The sequence below is a fragment of the Callospermophilus lateralis genome, chromosome 11 (assembly GCF_048772815.1).
Source record: "Callospermophilus lateralis isolate mCalLat2 chromosome 11, mCalLat2.hap1, whole genome shotgun sequence".
NCBI lineage: Eukaryota > Metazoa > Chordata > Mammalia > Rodentia > Sciuridae > Callospermophilus > Callospermophilus lateralis.
In genome coordinates, this window is record NC_135315.1 from 18762977 (window position 1) to 18780977 (window position 18001).

At 51.3% G+C, this 18001-nt stretch overlaps 2 protein-coding genes across 2 annotated transcripts; both read left to right on the forward strand.

The window, feature by feature from the left end:
• Positions 1-1176: 1176 nt before the first annotated feature.
• On the forward strand, positions 1177-1566 carry Pyy (peptide YY). The gene is made up of 2 exons (XM_076871229.1): positions 1177-1364; positions 1482-1566. Exons 1-2 carry the CDS (start codon positions 1177-1179, stop codon positions 1564-1566), a joined length of 273 nt encoding a protein of 90 aa, XP_076727344.1.
• Positions 1567-9032: 7466 nt separating this feature from the next.
• Positions 9033-9711, forward strand: Ppy (pancreatic polypeptide). Its single transcript, XM_076871638.1, has 3 exons — positions 9033-9223; positions 9452-9523; positions 9687-9711. Exons 1-3 carry the CDS (start codon positions 9033-9035, stop codon positions 9709-9711), a joined length of 288 nt encoding a protein of 95 aa, XP_076727753.1.
• Positions 9712-18001: the final 8290 nt, after the last annotated feature.

The following is an 18001-nucleotide window of genomic DNA, read 5'->3' on the forward strand; positions in this document are numbered from 1 at the left end:
GGGTCTGTATATGCCAAGCTGGGTGTAGGGGTGGCTCATTCAGCTGCTTCTGCCCCCTGCCTCTGTCTCCAATTCTTAATACAGAATGGATATAATGGAATATCCAGAGAGGCCTCTCCCCTAGAACATCATAAGCAGCAGGTCAGGAGCCAAGGTCATAAGCTCCTACCCTGACCCCAGAAAAGAGACTTTCCCCCCACAGGGTCCTGTCACTCCTGGACCCTTATCAAAGGCATTAGCAAGCAGAAGCTGAAGATAAAGGCCTCCTGGAAGGAGCAGCCATGGGTTCCACAGGCTGGAGGAGGCCTGTCCTCCCTCAGGTTCCCCATTCCCACTTAAGGACAGGCTAGGGAAGATGGACTCACATCCCTGGTCCTAGGGGCTACCCCAGGAGTCTAGATATGAAGGCCTCACATCCTTAGGGGGCTAGACCTGCCACTGGGGGATTGTGGGGTGAAAACAGGGTTCAGAAGAGGCAACCAGTCCGTTAGGACCCTGAGTCTGAGCACGGCAGCTGCCTCCTTAGCTCCTGCGAGGTGGAGACATCACGTCCTGGCTGGCTGTAAACTCTGCGAGTGGCAGGGGTGGAGGAAAGAAGGAGGAAGGGCCCTCCCCTGCCGGCTCCCCCTCCCCTCGGACTCCCCTCCCTTTCCAGGCCGGGGATATAAGCCCCGCAGGGAAAGCGCTGAGCAGAGGCCGCATCTCCACCTTCAGCAGTCGTGTCCTTGGGACTGCCTGCACCTTCCACCTCCTGCTCATCTCGCCTTGGGAGCTGTCGCTGTGAGTGGCTAGGGATCAGGAATGGTCTGGTAGTGAGTTATTTTGTGGGGAAACTGAGGCCGGGGTGGTGGCAGCTGGGGCTGAGTGGTTGGAAGCGGGCCAACAGAGGTGGAAAGGAGAGTCTGGGAATCGGGCTGCCAGCAGAGATCTCTTCCTTCCTCTACCACTTGGGCAGCAGCGGGAGTGGGGAGGCAGACAGGACTTATTATGACTCTGGCACAGGAGGAAACTGAGGCCAGAGACGGTGCGGTGCCTGAGAACACAGAGAGGGTGGCTGAGCCCTAGCCCAGTAGAGTCCCAGACAGGCCACCCGAGCGTGGGCCCGACCGCAACCACTGCCGCAGCCTCCCACGGTCGAGGCTCAGGATGCCCCACGCTCCAGTGCTCTCTTTCCAGATGGTGACCGTGTGCAGGCCGTCGCCCGCTACGGTCACAGTGCTGCTGGCCCTCCTCGCCTGCTTGGGAGCGCTGGTCGACGCCTATCCCGCCAAACCCGAGGCCCCGGGCGAAGATGCCTCCCCGGAGGAGCTGAGCCGCTACTACGCCTCCCTGCGCCACTACCTCAACCTGGTCACCCGGCAGCGGTGAGCTCTCGAGCCGGGAGTGGCCGTGGGCGTGGGGGCAGGTCTCTGGGACTCCGCCCTTCGCCCCGCCCCACTCCACCGGGGGCCTAAACTCGCCCCTTGTGACCCCGCCCCCAGGTACGGGAAACGTGACAGCCCGGACGCCCTTTTCTCCAAGCTGCTGTTCCCTGACGGCGATGACCGCCCCGTCAGGTCGCGGTAAAAGCGTTCCTCTCACCACACACGGGCCCCTGGAGCTTGGCCCGGCCCACGGGACCTCGCCCTGGCACGCTCACTTTAGACTTGCCCCGGCCTCGGCCTCGGCGCTCCAGACGCGATTCCCTCCCATTCCCTCCTGTGGACCAGAGGCGCCTACCCGGGCGGAAGATCCCAAGGCCTCCTGGGAGCTATGCTAACTACACCGACATCATGTGCATATTTGGTTGGGTAGGGACCTCCGGCCACTTCTCTGTGCCCCCGGTATCGGGGCCGAGGGCTGTGTGTGGTCCATCCCTTGTCCCCAAATAAAGAGCAAATTTCACAGAAACTGAATGTGTGCGTCTGTTTCCTTTCCCTTCTCCTTCAAGGAGGTGGCCTCGGTGGGAGAAGAGAGTGGAGGTGCAAGATCAGGGAGAAGACTCTGCGCCCAAGAAAAAGACGCCCCAGGACTAGGCTGGGGTGGGGTGGGGCTCCCTGTGCTAGTAGCTGAGCATAGATAGTCACTGCTGCTATTCTGGGGCTGGACAGCCCCCCAGACAAGTGACCTCTGTGAAAGGAACTCCAGGCAAGGGTGGCGTGGGAGAGGGGTGGATAGGAGCTCCAGTGAAAGGAACAAGAAGAGTCGCTGGAGACGAAGAGGTGGAGAGGAACATGCTAGGCAGCCTAGGAGGGTAACCCGGGACATAGTAACCTCGCAGGGCAAAGATGAAGACTGATATAGGGCCAGGCAAGATACCAACACTCTAGGATTGTCCCCCTGCTCCCCCCAAAAGTGTACTACTAGTCTCCCGGGCTACAAAGTCTGGAGGTTAAGATGGGATCAAGGATAAGGCTGGGGAGGAAAAACCATTTGTAGGGTGAGGTGGGTGTGTCGGCTCTAGAGGCAGATCAAGAGCTCAAGAGCACACCTGTAATTCTAGTGGCTTGGGAGGCTGAGGCAGGAGGGTTGTACTTCATGCTAGCCTCAGCAATTTAGCGAGGCCTTAAACAGCTCAGAGAAATCCAGTCTCAAAATAAAATTAAAAGGGCTGGGGGTGCTGGGGTTGTGGCTCGGTGGTAGAGTGCTTGCCTAGCATGTGTGAGGCACAGGATTCGATTCTCAGCAGAACACATAAATAAATAAATAAATAAATAAATAATAAAGGTTCATTGACAACTAAAAAAAATATTTTAAAAAAGGCGGGGGTTGGGGGGCTGGGGATGTGGCTCAAGCCGTAGGGCGCTGGCCTGGCATGCGTGGGGCCTAGGTTCGATCCTCAGCACTACATACAAACAAAGATGTTGTGTCCGCCAAAAACTAAAATAAATAAATATTAAAAAATTCTCTCTCTCTCTCCCCCTCTCTCCCTCTCTCTCTCTCTCTCCCTCTCTAAAAAAAAAAAAAAAAAAAAAAAGGCGGGGGTGGGGCAGGGACTGGGGTTATGGCTCAGCAGTAGAGCACTCCTCTTGCATGTGCAAGGCCCTAGGTTCGATCCTCAGCACCACATAAAAATAAATAAATAAAATAAAGTTATTAAAAAAAAGGCACGGGTGGGGGGTGCTGAGGATGTAGCTCAGTAGTAAAGCACCCCTGAGTTCAATCCCCTGTATTCCCTCCCCACAAAGAAAATCACTTCTAAGGAACCTGTCACCTGAGTAGAAGGAACAATGAGAGTGTGGAGGTCACTTTTTCCCTCAAAACCCTCCTCCCCACTTTGTTGAATGCACACACAGTGCATAAGTCACTAACTGTGCCTTTCTGGTGACAAGACTATAGGGATACCTTCCAGTCCCCCCCCACCCCATGGGTGTTTCAACTGGACTATAATCTGATCCCCAGACACCCTTCCTTCTCAGTTCATTCTCACAGGAAGCCTGCCTTGGTTGGCCCTGACCTGTACTCTTTCTCTCCTCTCTGGCCACTGAACTTTCATGGCTACTGCTCTGTTCACTAAGAGACCTACCCATGTCTCTGTGTCCTCCCCACACCCTGCCTCTATGGTCTGAGGGCCCCCTAAAGGAAAGGCCTGACTGTGGACTTCCTCCTGAACCTCCAGTTCAGCAGGACCTGCCTAAGTCCGAGGCAGGTGGCTGGGGGATGAGAGGGAGAATCAGGCTGAAGCTAAGTGTCCAGACTCAGAAAGGGTAAGAAAGGCAGGAAGGCTGGGCGGCATTACCAGGGCATAAGGGCCATGCAGGCCTGTTTGCAGACAGGTGACCCTGGGAGGTGAGAAGACTCTAGACCTGGCTCTGCTCTGACACAACCTGCACTAGGGGGCCACCCTCCCTGGTGCTGTCCCCCAGCCTTTCTTGAAGTAGGGCCAGCAGTGTGGGACAGAGGACGCTGGTCCAGGGGCTGGAATAGGCCCTGGACTCTATGGATTCTGATGCTCTGGGCCTTTGCCCAGGACACTTGCCCTGCAGGGAAAGCCCTTTCCTTTTCTTTAGCCTAAAATACACCTTCAGGTAGATGTTGCCTCCCAGAAACCATTCTTGTTTCTCAGGATGGAGTTTGTCTCTCTGGCTTCTCCATTTTGTCATTTCCTGAGGTCCATTCCCATCCTACTTCGTTTCCTATCTTCTCTCCTCTGTACCAGCCGGGGCAGATGGGCACGTGCCGTGGCAGCTTGAGCTTAGGTTCATGTGTAGTTGAAGAGCCAGGGGAGTGGGGGGACGTATCTGTGTGCAGGTGTCTATGATCCTCTGTCTGTTGGCCTGTCTGGGAGACCTGTGGTAAGTTTGAGGCTAATGGAAGAGAACTGGTATGAATTATATTCATAGTTGTAGACAGTTTCTGCTCAGATAAGTCGGTTGGCCACAGTACCTACACGTGGTCTCTCTAGCATGAGGCTCTCAGAGTAGTTGAACCCATCTGAGTGCTCCATGATTGCCTTTTCATACAATAGTCCCCTCTGTCTGCAGGGATAGGTATCAAAACTCCCAGTGGATGTCTGAAACCACTGATAGTACTGACCCTGTAGTGTGTACACTGTTATTTCCAGTACATACATGCCTATGATAAAGTTTAATTTATAAATTAGGCACAACAAGAGATTAAAAACACCAAGACAGAATAATTATAATAGTATCTATAATAAAAGTTATGTAAATGTGGGTCTCTGTCTCTGAAAATAGCTAATTGGACTGTACTCATTCTGCTTGTGACCATGTGAGATGATAAGATGCCCATGTGATCAGGTGAAGTGGGTGGATGACGTACGCACTGTGTGGCAGCTTTAGGCTACTACATAAGAGTTACTTGGACAGAAGTGCTGTGATGCCTCTATAGCCTCTCTGATAACCCAGAGAGCTACTGAGTGACTAACAGGCAGTGTACACTACTTGGATATGCTGCACAAAGGGATGATTCATATCCTGGGCAAGATGGAGGTGCACAGTATAAGATTTTGTCAGGCTACTCAGAATGGCATGCAATCTAAGATGGATGAATTGCTTATTTCTGGAAATTTCCATTTAATATTTTTAGAATTTGATTAACTGCAGATCACAGAAACCACAGATAACAAGATACGTGGGGGTCTACTGTATTAGTTTTATAGAACTGACATAAAAAAATAAACGGGAGGGTAAGGGAGGTAGTTCAGTAGTAGAGCCCTGGCCTGGCATATGCAAGATCCTCATTCCATCCCCAGCACAATAAGTCAAACAAAACAAGAGAACTGGGGTATTTTAAAGGACAGTTCTAGGGGCTAAATGTCTGAAATCAAGCTGTTATGCTAGCAGGATTTATTCCTTTGGTGAAGAAGGGGGCAAGGATCTGTTTCAGGCGTTTCTTCTGGGCTAGAAGTTCCTCTATGCATACCTGTTTCTGTATCCGAATTTCACCCTTTTTAAAAGAACACCAGCCATATTGGATTAGGGGCAGATGGAGACTCTAGGATAGAGGGAAGTGTTGTCAGGGTCTAGACTTCAAATTAGTGGCCTGAGCCCCAAATCAGGATAGAGTAGCTCCTGAGGGAGTAGCATGAGGGGTTTAAGGTGTTTGTGTAAATTTCTCAGCTATCCTTAGCCCAAGGGCTTCTCCTGGGGTTAGGGGATCCCATGGGTACTGGAATCTGAGGGCAGTCACACCCCAACCTACACCCTGCTGCTGCCACACAATTTGGATATAAGACATTGGCCTAAGAGTTGGACCAGGCTCTGGTCAGCAGAAGTGTCCTGGTAATCTGGATAGAGTGTAGCCTCTGGCACCACGTGGACCTGGGTTTGGTCCTGATCCCTCCTGCAGTCTTAGGCAACCTCAACTGCTTCTCTGAGCCTTGGTTTCCTGCCTCCTTCACCAGGTAATAAAGAAGCCTATTAAGATGACCTGTAAGAAAGGTTCTGGGGATGGTGCTGGCTCACTGGCTGCCTTTCTGACAGTGTCCCATCTTTCAAACAAAACAAAACAAAACAGCAACCCAACCCCTACCTGCTTTCTTGCCTCTGAGCTCCTTGCAGAAACCTCTCTCCTTCCCTTCCTCCTGCTCTGGACCCAGGAATAGATATACCAAAAATGACTGATATTTGGCTGGGTAACTGAGAGCAGCAGAGACTGAGGTTAGAGAGCCCCAAAAAGGGGTGATAGAGGACATGGCCAAACTCCTGCCCTGGAAACCACAACTATGAGGCCTCTTCCCTTTGTTCCTTCACCTGCCTTCATTCACCCTGAGATCCCTGAGGTGTTCCTCTCCTGGTCTCATCATCACAGCACTCCCTCTGTCCCCCACACTGCTCCCAGGTTATTCTCCCTGCCCAGAGGATATGGGGTTGGGCAGTGGGAAAGGGGACCACTGGCGTCTTCATCCTGTCTTTGCAGGGGAATGTTGGGTGGCTTCCCAAGAGGCTCCATGCAAGCTCTGTGGGAACACACACGAAGACATGGTCTGTTCTGGACATGACCATGCTATTACAGCCACTGTCCTTTCCTCCTGGATTGTCATGACATCCCTTAGGGGACCTTGAAATCTGTTGTTTGCAAAAGAGAAAAACAAAAGCTTGGTTGACATTTGTGGAGAGCTATTATTTCTAACAAAGCTGGTTACATCTGTGACAGGACAGAATTATGAATGGCCCGGTCACCAAAGTCAATCCCCAGATCCTCTGGGTTTTGACATGATGAGTGGCCAGGACAGTTCCCACCAGACTACTGGCCTGAGGGAGCCCAGACCCTTTCAACCAGGGCTGGGGCCCAGCACCCCCTGGTGGTGTTCAGCAGTCTCTACCCTTCAAAGGCAATGTCTGGGACCAGCTACCCATCGACTATCCTTGTTTTGTGAAGTGGAAAACCCAGGCTAGAGGAGGGTGCAGGCTTGCTGAGGTGGAAGGACCTCCATATTTGCCTTGTGAAATGTAGGCTATCTGGTTAGGCATCATTGTTCTTCAGGAATCAGAATTGAGAGGAGCCAGTCAGAACACTGATGGTTACTGAGCTTCTTTTTTCCTTCCTATCTTGAGATGATGGGTATGATAAGGCACATTTTACCTAGATGAAAAGAGAAGCTCAGAGAGGCTAAAGGAATTTTGCAGCCAGGCTCACCCAGCTAGCCAATGGTAAGAGGCAGGATTGTGGTCCAGCTGTTCACCTTTAAGTCTATGATGCCAGATCTCTGGTTTCACCTCCAGTTTTCCCTGGACCTGAACAACTTCTCCCCTCCCCACTCCACCCCGACATTTCTTGGTGTCCTGATCTGGGACAACAGAATCTCAGAATCTCCTTCTCAGCCCTCCGTGTGGACTCAGCCAGTACTTGTCCTTGGCTTGAGCTGGGGAGGGGTCCAGAGTTGGGAAAAGGACACTGAGCAGGAGAAAGACCCAGTGGGGGGATAGGCATCAAAGGCAGAAACTGAGACCTAGGCAGCAAGGAGATCTTGAGCAAGTGCCTTCACCTCTGTGGGTCCCTCCATTTCTCAGACAAAGCAGGACATGATAGCAATACTCAGACAGTTCCAGTTAGAAAACAGGTCAAATTTTGGAGATGGATTTTTTTTTTTCAAACCTTGCTTCTCCTCAGACTTTCTGTGTGGTTTGGGGCCAATTACTTAATATCTCGGAGCAGATTTCAGTTTCTGAGTCTGTAATATAGATTGTTGTAGGGATTCAGTTTGGTGACTGAGCTGGGAGCACTTTGGACATTTTGAGACTTTCTAAGTGAGACTGATTTTTAGCACTGCCCTGGGGTGAAACTCTGAGATGGGAGAGGAGATGGGGCTCCAGAAACTGACACCTCACCCCTCATTTCACATCAGTTCTCATTCTGCGGACTATTTCGAGAAACCAAATGGGTTTCTCCACATCTGGGTCCCCACTCCTGTCCACATTGCCTGAGGAGCCCAGGTTTCTTCCCTGTTCTCGCCTCATTCTGGCTGCACACTGGAAAGGAAGCCTGAGTTTCCCTCCTTTTTCCCTGGAATCTGGAGCTGTGGCCTCAACCTTGCACCCTGAGGGAAGCTGTTTGATCACTTGGGTTCACCTTGGGGAGGCTGCAGGCGATGTTCCAAGACCTGGGACCATAATCTTTCAGTTGCCCAAGACTCTGAACCTTGTCTTGCCTGAGTCAAGCCTCCTGTGGTACCCAAAAGGAAGGGGACATCAGGAATGGGGGCCCACAGGAGATGTCCATCATGACCCAGTTTCATCTGTTATGCTGCTAGTCTGGCTCACAGAATGCTGCCCTGGCCCCCTCCTGTCCCTGGCTCCCTGCTGGTGTTGCAGGTACCAGGGAGACAGTGAGAGGAGGGGGTGAGGGCTGGGGAGTGAGACTGAAAAGAGGCGGGGACTCTGGGGGTGCTGAGGACTATAAAGGGGCACAGCTGAGAGCAGGGGGACCCATCCAGCTTGAGGCAGGTGACTGCTTCCATCCAAGGCCCCTTGCTCAGGACTCAGGGTAAGTGGGCTCAGTCTGGCCTGGGCTCTGGGAGGTTCCTTAGGTCTGGTCTTGGAAGGAGTTGGTGCTTTCTAGGTCAGGGGGCCTTGAGAGACCTAAGGTACTCCTTGGGTGTGCTCTGCATCTGGATAAACCAGCAGAGGAAGGTTAGACCCCAAAGGCTGTTGATTTCTGTCCTTTGCCTCACAAGTTCATTTCATGTCCCTCAACTTGTGTGTAAGTTGGAGTCTACTTTCTATAAGCAACCCCCCTTGAGTTCCTATACCATTTATGTACCCTAAGAACCACCGTATATCATGTGTGTCCCATTTACCCTCATGTCCCCGGGACCTTGTCTGCTAAATTTTTTTTGCTTTGCTAAGGCCTCTGAGCTCTAGCTACCAAGCTACTCACAGCTGAGGGGAGCAAGTGTCTTTGCTCTCCAGGACAGTGTCTAGAAAGAGGGCAGTGGTAAGTGCTGGTGACCCATTATTCTGTCCCTTGTCTCCAAGATTCGCTTTAAGGAATGGGTGATGGCTGGGCAGGCAGGCCCTTCTTCCCATGCATAGCCGGGTCTGCACACTGGCTTCCGTTCTGCCTCCATCTCCCTGACCCTTGCTCTGCAGATGGCTGCTGCACACCGCTGCCTCTCCCTGCTGCTCCTGTCCACCTGTGTGGCTCTGTTGCTGCGGCCGCTGCTGGGTGCCTGGGGAGCGCCACTGGAGCCAGTGTACCCTGGGGACAATGCTACGCCAGAGCAGATGGCCCAGTACGCGGCTGAGCTCCGCAGATATATCAACATGCTGACCAGGCCTAGGTGTGTACGAGAGAAAGGGAGAGAGATCCTGGAGCTCAGGGCGCTGGCCACAGCCCCATCCCCATTCCCACCCCTCCCCAGCCCCCTCCATGCCTGCTTTTGGGAAACGGCATCTCTGTAGAGCAGGCTTGAGCCATGTCCAGGGTAGGGTGGTGCCTGAGGAGATGTCTGAGGCAGGTGAGCTGGCACCTGGCATGGTGCTTGCCGCAGCTGCCCCTTCTCTCCCAGGTATGGGAAAAGAGATAAGGAGGACACTCTGGGCTTCTTGGAATGGGACTCCCCCCATGCAGCTGCCTCCAGGTAGGTTTTGATTCCCTGCCCATGTGCTCAGCTCCCTGGGGTAAGTGGAAGTGGGGTGAAAAGGGGCAGGTGAGGGTGATGGTGGGGAAGACGGGGCCCAGAGAAGTCCTCCTAAGGGCACAAGGACTGGCCCCACACCAACAGTTCTGCTCTCTCTTCACAGGGAGCTGAGCCCGATGGACTTGTAATGCCACCTCCTGCCTTCTACAGTTCCACGGGCAGTGCCGACCCAGCTCTCCCCTGCACCCTTGGCTCTGGCCACAGATTGCTCCCTGCTCCTACATAGGCTCAATAAAGCAAGTCAATGTCATAGCTTCTTTCTGAGTCTCTGTGGGCCCCTGATGGGGGCAGGGGAAAGGTGGAGAGCGGGGAGAAGGGGGAAAGGGGCTGTTGTAATGTCCAGGCCCACTCAGCTCATCTGCTCCACTTCATAGAGGGATAAATTGTGGCTCAGAGGGAGGCAGGGACTCCCCTAAGGTCAGTGGCCATCTTTTTTTATTTTTATTTTTTGTACCAGGGATTGAACCCAGGCGCATTTAACCACGGAGCCACACCCCCAGCCTCTTTTCTTTTCTTTTTTTTTTTTTTAGTTATAGGTGAACACAATGTCTTTATTTTACTTTATGTGGTGCCGAGGATGGAACCCAGTGCCTCACACATACTAGGCGAGCGCTCTGCCACTGAGCCACAACCCCAGCCCCCCTTTTCATTTTTTGATATATATTTTTATTTACAGACATGGCCTCACTGAGTTGCTGAGGCTGGCTTTGAACTTGTGATCCTCCTGCCTTAGCCTCCCAAGCTGCTGGGATTATAGGCATTGCACCCAGCTGAAGTGGCGGTCTTGAGTGTGAATCTTCCCATTGCCACACCTCTAGACCTTCCTGATCATTAGCCTGATTGGAAGCTAGCCCTGCTCCCCAAAATGTTCCCCCACAGTGTTTTCCTATGATTGTGATGGAGGTGAAGCACTCATAGTAAAGTGTCCTTGGCATGGGGCCAGGAGCAACAGCCCAGAGAAATGGTGCAGTGTTATGACAGTTGCCAATTGTGTTGAGTGGTCTCATATCTACTTTCTAGAAATATGAGGGAAATGGGCTGCCCTGAAAGGTTGTGAACTCCCAAGCACCCAGAGGCATTTAAGCTGTTGCAGGAAGGGAGACTGGAGGAGGGATGTGGCCTCCCAAGGAGGAGGCTGCATTAGTCAAGAATGCTAGTACCTCCATGAGTCCAATCTGGATTCTAAACTCCAGGCCTGGGGCAGAGGTGGGGTGGGGAACTGGCTCCTATGGCAGGAGTTTCAGTAGTCCCCAGTGGCCTGTCCCTTGCTCTTCTCAAGCACCTTGAATAGGGGGGGATGGGTGAGGTATGTGTGTGTGTAAAAACGGGAGTGAGCAAGCTTGTCCCTTTCCTGGGAGCTCCTGTGGATAAGGGACAGTCATAGAGATTGGGGAAGAGTGAGAGACAGAACTTTTCTGGTTCCCAGAATAGCTTCTCCTGCTTCCTCCACATGCTCAGTCTGAAGGGTGGGAGCCTATGGGTTTGGTGGATGAGTGGTGCACTTTCCTGGGCTTAGCACCTTGTACTGATCCTGTGGCCATGACATCATAATTGTGTTTCTGTCTAGTTGCATAAGTGACCTAGATGTGGAACTGAGTCCTAAAAGGCAAAGAGCTTCTACAGGATGCAGCTGCTGGGCAAAGGCTTGGCCCAGGCTGATTCTTACATCCAAGGGGTTTTGGATGGAGGACTGCTGTAGGAGAAGACCTCAGTGCAGAGTCTCGCCCCCTCTCTGAAGCCACCTACCTTCCACCAACCTGCCCACAATGCACCCCTGCCAAGAGGGATGTGGCCTCCCAGGGAGGAGGATGAAGAAGGCTGAAGTTCCAGTATTTTCTCTCTTAGCTAAGGTTCTGAGTGGGGAGATATGTACCCATTTCCTAGAGGCAGCAATTAGGACTCTGTTTGAGACATACCTGGGTGTGACAGGTGGATTGGTGGGAGAGGCCTCTGCCCTTGTCCAGGCCTTTCTGATGGACACAGCCCACAGACCCAAGACAACTGGGCCATTCTGACATCCAGGACTCAGGGACAGGCCCTGGCCAGCCTCCTTTCCTTCCTTGTCCTTCTCACTGCTGGGGCTGAGTGTCCAGGAGGCTGTGCTCTGCTCCCTAAGGGTCAAAGGCATCTATGCTTGTTCTTGTGCCAACACTGTCACTCCAGGTTGCCATTCTAAGCTGTCCAGTTTTGGGCAAAAACAGTGTTGGGTCTTGCTGAAGCCCCTGCTTCCTTCCAAGGCTCTCCCTGGGTTTCACCCTGGCAGCGGTGCATTGTGGGCAGGTTGGTGGAAGGTAGGTGGCTTCAGAGAGGGGGCGAGACCCTGCACTGAGGTCTTCTCCTACAGCAGGAACCCCAGTGTCCTGGTTTCCTTTGAAGGTCCTCTCTGCCAGTACCCAGAGAAGTCACTGAGGAAATACAGATTGTATTTTTTTTATTGCTCTCGCTGAGGAGTTGAGGCCCCTCTCACAATGTAAAGTGGTCGGTGGGCGGTGACATCTGAGCCAGGTGCCTGGAGGTCAAGGCCCATCCTGGAGAAGGAAGTCCCCTGGGCCCTGCTATCTCCCTCCACCCCTGCCCCCAGGAGCTTCCTCTTGCTCTCACCCAAGCTGCCCTTGGTTCCCAGGTCCCGGACGAAGTGCCAGCAGTGCCCCAGCTCCCCTACCTGGGGCCTGGGGACGTGATCGGTGGTCCTACTACCAGGGTGCTCCGCGGCTGGGACTTCGTAGGGCTAGCCGTAAGGAGTTTTGTGGCGTTCGATGGGGGAGGTTTCGTGGCTTCTGTGAGCTTCTTCAGGTTTTTAAACTTCCCCAAGCTAGGGAACAAATCTTTGCAGAGATCATGGGGCCGCGATGTGCGTGGGGTGCCAGGTGTCTCCCTCCCACGTCGCGTACCTCCCTCCCGCCTCTTCCTCCCGCCGCTTCCTCTGCCCGCCTACCTGTCGTTGAAGATCTTCCCAATGTACTTGTTGAAATTCGCCAACCAGTTGAACGACCTGGGCTCCGGGAGCTCCTGCGGTGCCTGCTCCTTGCCTAGAGCGCCCTCGGGAGGTAGCAGCAGCGACAGTAGGCACACCAGCACTACTGCGCACGCGCAACGCTGAGCCTGCAGACCCGGCGGACAGCACCCGGCAGTCACGTGATGGTCCGGCGGGGTTTTGCCCAGCGCAACGACCGGAGTTACAGATGCCAGGCGGGATGGGAAAATAGGGGTGCGGGGGCACCCAGACCAAGGGGTGTGTCTGCCTCTGGGACATACACAGGTGTATGTGCGCTTTAAGGGACATCCGGTTGCCCAGGGTGAAAGGTGCACATCTGGACGTGAACAATGATGCACACGAAACACCGAGATCAAAATGGACAGGGAGACCCGACCTGAGATGGACACGTGGCGTAGAGCCATCGGTCCCTCCCTCACCTCACTGACCTTTCTAGCAAACTCCTTGTTCACCCCCCCCTCCAGCCTCCCCTGCTTCCTTGCTGTTCCTCAAAAACACGGGACAGATTGCTGCCTGCCTGATGCCTTTCAACCAGATATCGGCAGGGCCAATTCGGTTGCCTCCTTCAAGCATCAGCTCAAAATTCACCTTCTGAATGGGTTCCACGCTGACACCCCTATTTATAATTGCAACCCAGCTCCCCTTCTCGCTCTGCTTTTCCCTACTTACTATACTCTGTTATATTTATTGACTGAGTTCCTTCCCAGCCACACCTTCTGCCTCAATGTTAAATGCCTTGATAGCTGGCCTTTTACCTGTTTTATCTTATTGATGTAGCTCAGGCACATAGAACAGGGCCTGACACTTAATAGGTGCTCAGTATTGCATATTAAATGATTATCAGTCCCATACAGCAATGCCAGCCTGGGAATTCTGTCCCCTACAACCCCACCATGCCTAGAAAATTCTGCATCTATAACACACAAGCGCATATAAAAATTCAGACTGTGATGCCCATAAATATGATACACACCTAGAGAGTCCCTGAGCCTTTCAATGCTCAACCAGGAACTCTTCTCATCCCCACCACCCCAAGCAGGGACAGGAAGCCCTAGCAGCTGTCTTAGTAGCCAGAATGGCTTTCCTCCATCATGCCCTTAGGGGGTCTGGGGAGGGGCCTTTGGTTTTAGCTTCCAGCCCCAATCTTCTGGAGGATACAGTTGACAGGGACCCAGACTTGGCCACCAGACATTACCATGATGCTGGGAAGGTGCAGCGACACAGCAAAGGGTCTCTGGCCAGGACCTATGGAGGCCCTTTATAGTTCTTTGGATTCATGACCCCATCCTTCTCAGGCTCCACCTCTGGTTTCGCTTCCTGCTCCAGTGTCATGACCTGGGAATTGGGAACAGAGAGAGGGTGGGGGTGGAAGCACATGGGCTGCTAGTTGTCCAGACCAGGGCACAGTCCCTGCCAGGGACCCAAAAGGTGGGTGGCAGAGGCGAGGAGGCACTAGGGAGTAGGGTAGCTCTTTGTTCCAAGATCACAGATCCTAGGGAGGAACTGTCTCTGGGTTGCCGGTGGGGTGATTGTCATTTTCCCAGAGGCTATTGGGGTTGGAAGGGAGCTGTGCTGTGAAATGAGACGCCCTTCCCATCCCAAGGGACTCCTTTCCCTGCAGGCCCCTATGTGGGACCCCAGAACCCCTTGCTCCTTCTGGCATGGCCAGTACTGGGGGTAGGGAGTTGCAGTTTCCACCTGGGAGGTGGCAGCCCCACTGCCCAGACTGGAGATTTCCTCAGCCTGCTCAGTCACATTGGAACCTCTGCTGGTGACCTGCTGAGGCTTCTGGAGGGTGGCGGATCTTGGCTGCTTCAATGATGAACCAAGGCTTTAGGGTACTCAAGCCTAGCTTTGTGGCCTGGAATGCTCCCTGCCTTTTTTTTTTTTTTTTTTTTTTTTTTTTTTTAGAGAGAGAGAGAGAGAGAGAGGGTGGGGGGAGAGAGAGAGAGAATGAATTATTTATTTTTTAGTTTTCAGTGGACACAATATCTTTATTTTATTTTTGTGGTGCTGAGGATGGAACCCAGCACCCCGCGCATGCCAGGCGAGCACGCTACCGCCTGAGCCACATCCCCAGCCCTGCTCCCTGCCTTTTTAAAAACATTTTTTTTAGTTGTCAATGGACTTTAAAATTTTATTTATTTATTTATATGTGGTGCTGAGAATCGAACCCAAAGCCTCAAAAATGCTAGTAAACCCTCTACCACTGAGCCACAACCCCAGCCCTGGAATATCCCTTTTATCTGCATAATATCATGGCTTTTCTGAGACAAGTTTGTGAAACATGGGTTGGTTTGTGTGTGTGTGATGCTGGATTGAACCCAGGGGTCTGTGTATGTGAGGCAAGTACTCTACCAACTGAGCTACATCCCCATCCCATGGGTTGACTTTTGGGGGCATAGTAGGAAGATCGGGGTCTTCTGGGTGGGAATCCCAACTTCATCATTTCCTGACTGTGTGACTCTGATCAGGGGATATTATCTCCCCTGAACCTACATGTTCTCATCAGTGGAATGAAGCCAATTATTCCTATAGCATGTGACTGATTTAAAGACCGCTCTGATGATGTAACTCAGTCCCTGGACAGCTCCTGACATGAAATAGGTTTTTTGTTTGTTTGTTTGTTTTAGTACTGGAGATTGAACCCAGCAGCACTTACCCACTGAACCAAATCCCCAGCTGTTTTATTTTTATTTAGAGACAGGGTCTTACTAAATTGCTTAGGACCTTGCTAAGTTGCTGAGGCTGACTTTGAATTTGTGATCCTCCTGCCTCAGCCTTCCAAACTGCTGGGATTAAAAGTGTGCGCCACTGTACCTGGCTTAATAGGTGATTAACATGTGTGAGCCCCTTTATTCCTGGATTCAAACTTCCCCCTCCCCATTCACATTTCTCGCACCTTCATCCTCTTATTAAAATCTGTTCTCAGGGATTTATGGGATCTCTCAGTAACCCACTGAGACCAGAACTGCATTTTCCTAAGGAGTCAAGAATCTCCAGAAAAAGAAATGAGATCCTCATAATGAAATTCCACAGTACAGGGTGGAGGAGGTATCTGGGAGTCAGTGTACCCTACATACAACAAATAGTCAATTAGTCACAAACCCAGTGTGGAAATCTGCACCCAGTCCCCACTACCACTCATTTCAGAACTGTCAAATTCTGGGTGGGTTGGAGGGGGTGCTCAGCTACTCTCATTCCTGGCCCCCACAAAAGAGAAGATGCTCAATGGGCTGAGCAGGTTGGGGGAAGAGGCTCAAGGGACAGACACTCAATATCATTAATAACAATAGCTATATGAGCCAGGTGTGGTGGTGCATGCCTGTAATCCCAGGAAGCTGCAGCAGGAGGATTACAAGTTTGATGCTGGTCTCAGCAACTTAGTGAGACACTGTCTCAAAATAAAAAAAAAAAAAATAAAATAAAAAGGGCTGGGGATGTAGTTCAGTGGTAGAGTGCTCCTCTACCATGGTTCAATCCCCAGTGCCAGGGGTGTGATGGGGTGTGGACTATGAATACACAGCTATTTGCTAGTAACTGATACTCATTGTAGTTGCTCAGTGCCAGGCCTGGCATTCTGGCAAAACATTCTGTTGCATTATCTCTAGTGTCATTTAAATGACACTTGTAGGCATTATTATCATTTTTTCCACTGAGAGATTTTTTTCCATTGAAAGGTTTAGAGAAGCTAGTTTCTTATCCAAGGTCAGTGGATTCCAACTTTGCATGCATATACATCCCTGGACAAATCACTTTCTTTTCCTGAGCACAGTGTCCTTTTTTTATTTTTTAAAGAGAGTGAGAGAGAATTTTTTTTTAATATTTATTTTTTAGTTTTCGGCGGACACAACATCTTTGTATGTGGTGCTGAGGATCGAACCCGGGCCGCACGCATGCCAGGCGATCGCGCTACCGCTTGAGCCACATCCCCAGCCCCAGCACAGTGTCCTTAACTGTGGGAGAACCTACACCTAGATCAGTAGTTACTGGGAGAAGCTCAAGGGATGTCCCTCAAGGTTTGGATGCTGCCCAAGACATGGGAAATCATGGAGCCCCTAAGTCTCCCTTGTAAAATGCCCCAGGACCTTCAGGAAAATTCTCTCATTTACTTCAGCTGGTTTGAGGTGGATTTTACTTGCTACCCAACCAAACCAAAGTGTATAAACAAGTGCCCACTAGTAACCCTCCCATGACTTCCAGGATGAGGTTCAAACATCTTAGTATGTCATTTAAGGTCCTTCACAATGTGACCTCAGCCTACTTTTAAAAATCAACTTTTCTAAGAGAAATAATAATCTACATACAACAATGCCCCCCCCCCATTTTAGCATACAGTTGGATGAGTTTTGACAAATACATAACCATCCATGCAATGAAGACCCAGAACATGTCGGTCACCCCAAGAGGCTGCCTTATGCCCCAGGCAACCACTGATCTGATCTTTCTAAGACCAGTTTTGTCTGTTCTAGAACTTCGTAGAAACCAAGCCAAAGGGTGTATTCTTTTTTTTTTTAAATTGGCATAATGTTTTTGAGATTTGCCCCCTATTATTAGGCATAGCAGCCATCTGTTCCCTTTTACTGCTGAGGAGAGCCCTTTCCTTGTGAGGAGGCTCCACAAGTTGTCATTCTCTGTTTTGCACATTGCACTTCAACCTGGTCTCTTTAGTCATGCCTCCTGCTGTTCTTCCTTCATCTTATATGTCTGACCCTTAACTTTTTTTTGTACTAGGAATTGCACCCCGGGGGCACTCAACCACTGAGCCACATCCCCAGCAACCAGCCCTTTTTACTTTTTATGTTTATTTTTTAATTTATTTTTTAGTGTTGGACCCAATACCTTTATTTCATTTATTTATTTTTATATGGTGCTGAGGATCGAACCCAGGGCCCCACACATGCTAGGCAAGGGCTCTACCGCTGAGCCCCAACCCCAGCCCCCTTTTTATATTTTATTTAGAGACAGGTCTCACTAGATTGCTTAGGTCCTTGCTAAATTGCTGAGGCTGGTTTTGAACTATCATTTCTCCTGCCTCAGCTTTCCAATCTGCTGGGATTACAGATGTACGCCACTGCGCCTGGCTCTTAACCCTTCACTTTTTAGACCCAGTGGCCTCCTGAATAGCCCTGCACCTCTGCATCCCTTTGCCTTCCTTTCTACTTGGAACGACCCTCTATTCCTCTGCCTGGCAAAATCTCACTGGGGGACCAGTTCTGGAAACTGTCTTTTGTAAAGATTCCCCAGCACCTTCTTGTCCTCCTCTTGACATCCCAGAGCTCTTGTTCTACTCAGGTGTCTGAAATGACACTTCTCAGGGATTCTGATAGTTTATATACATGTTTGGCTTCTGTGCCAAACTGAACTCCTGGAGAGGAGTGAACAGCATCATATTTATGGTGTCCCACAGACACTGCCCAGGG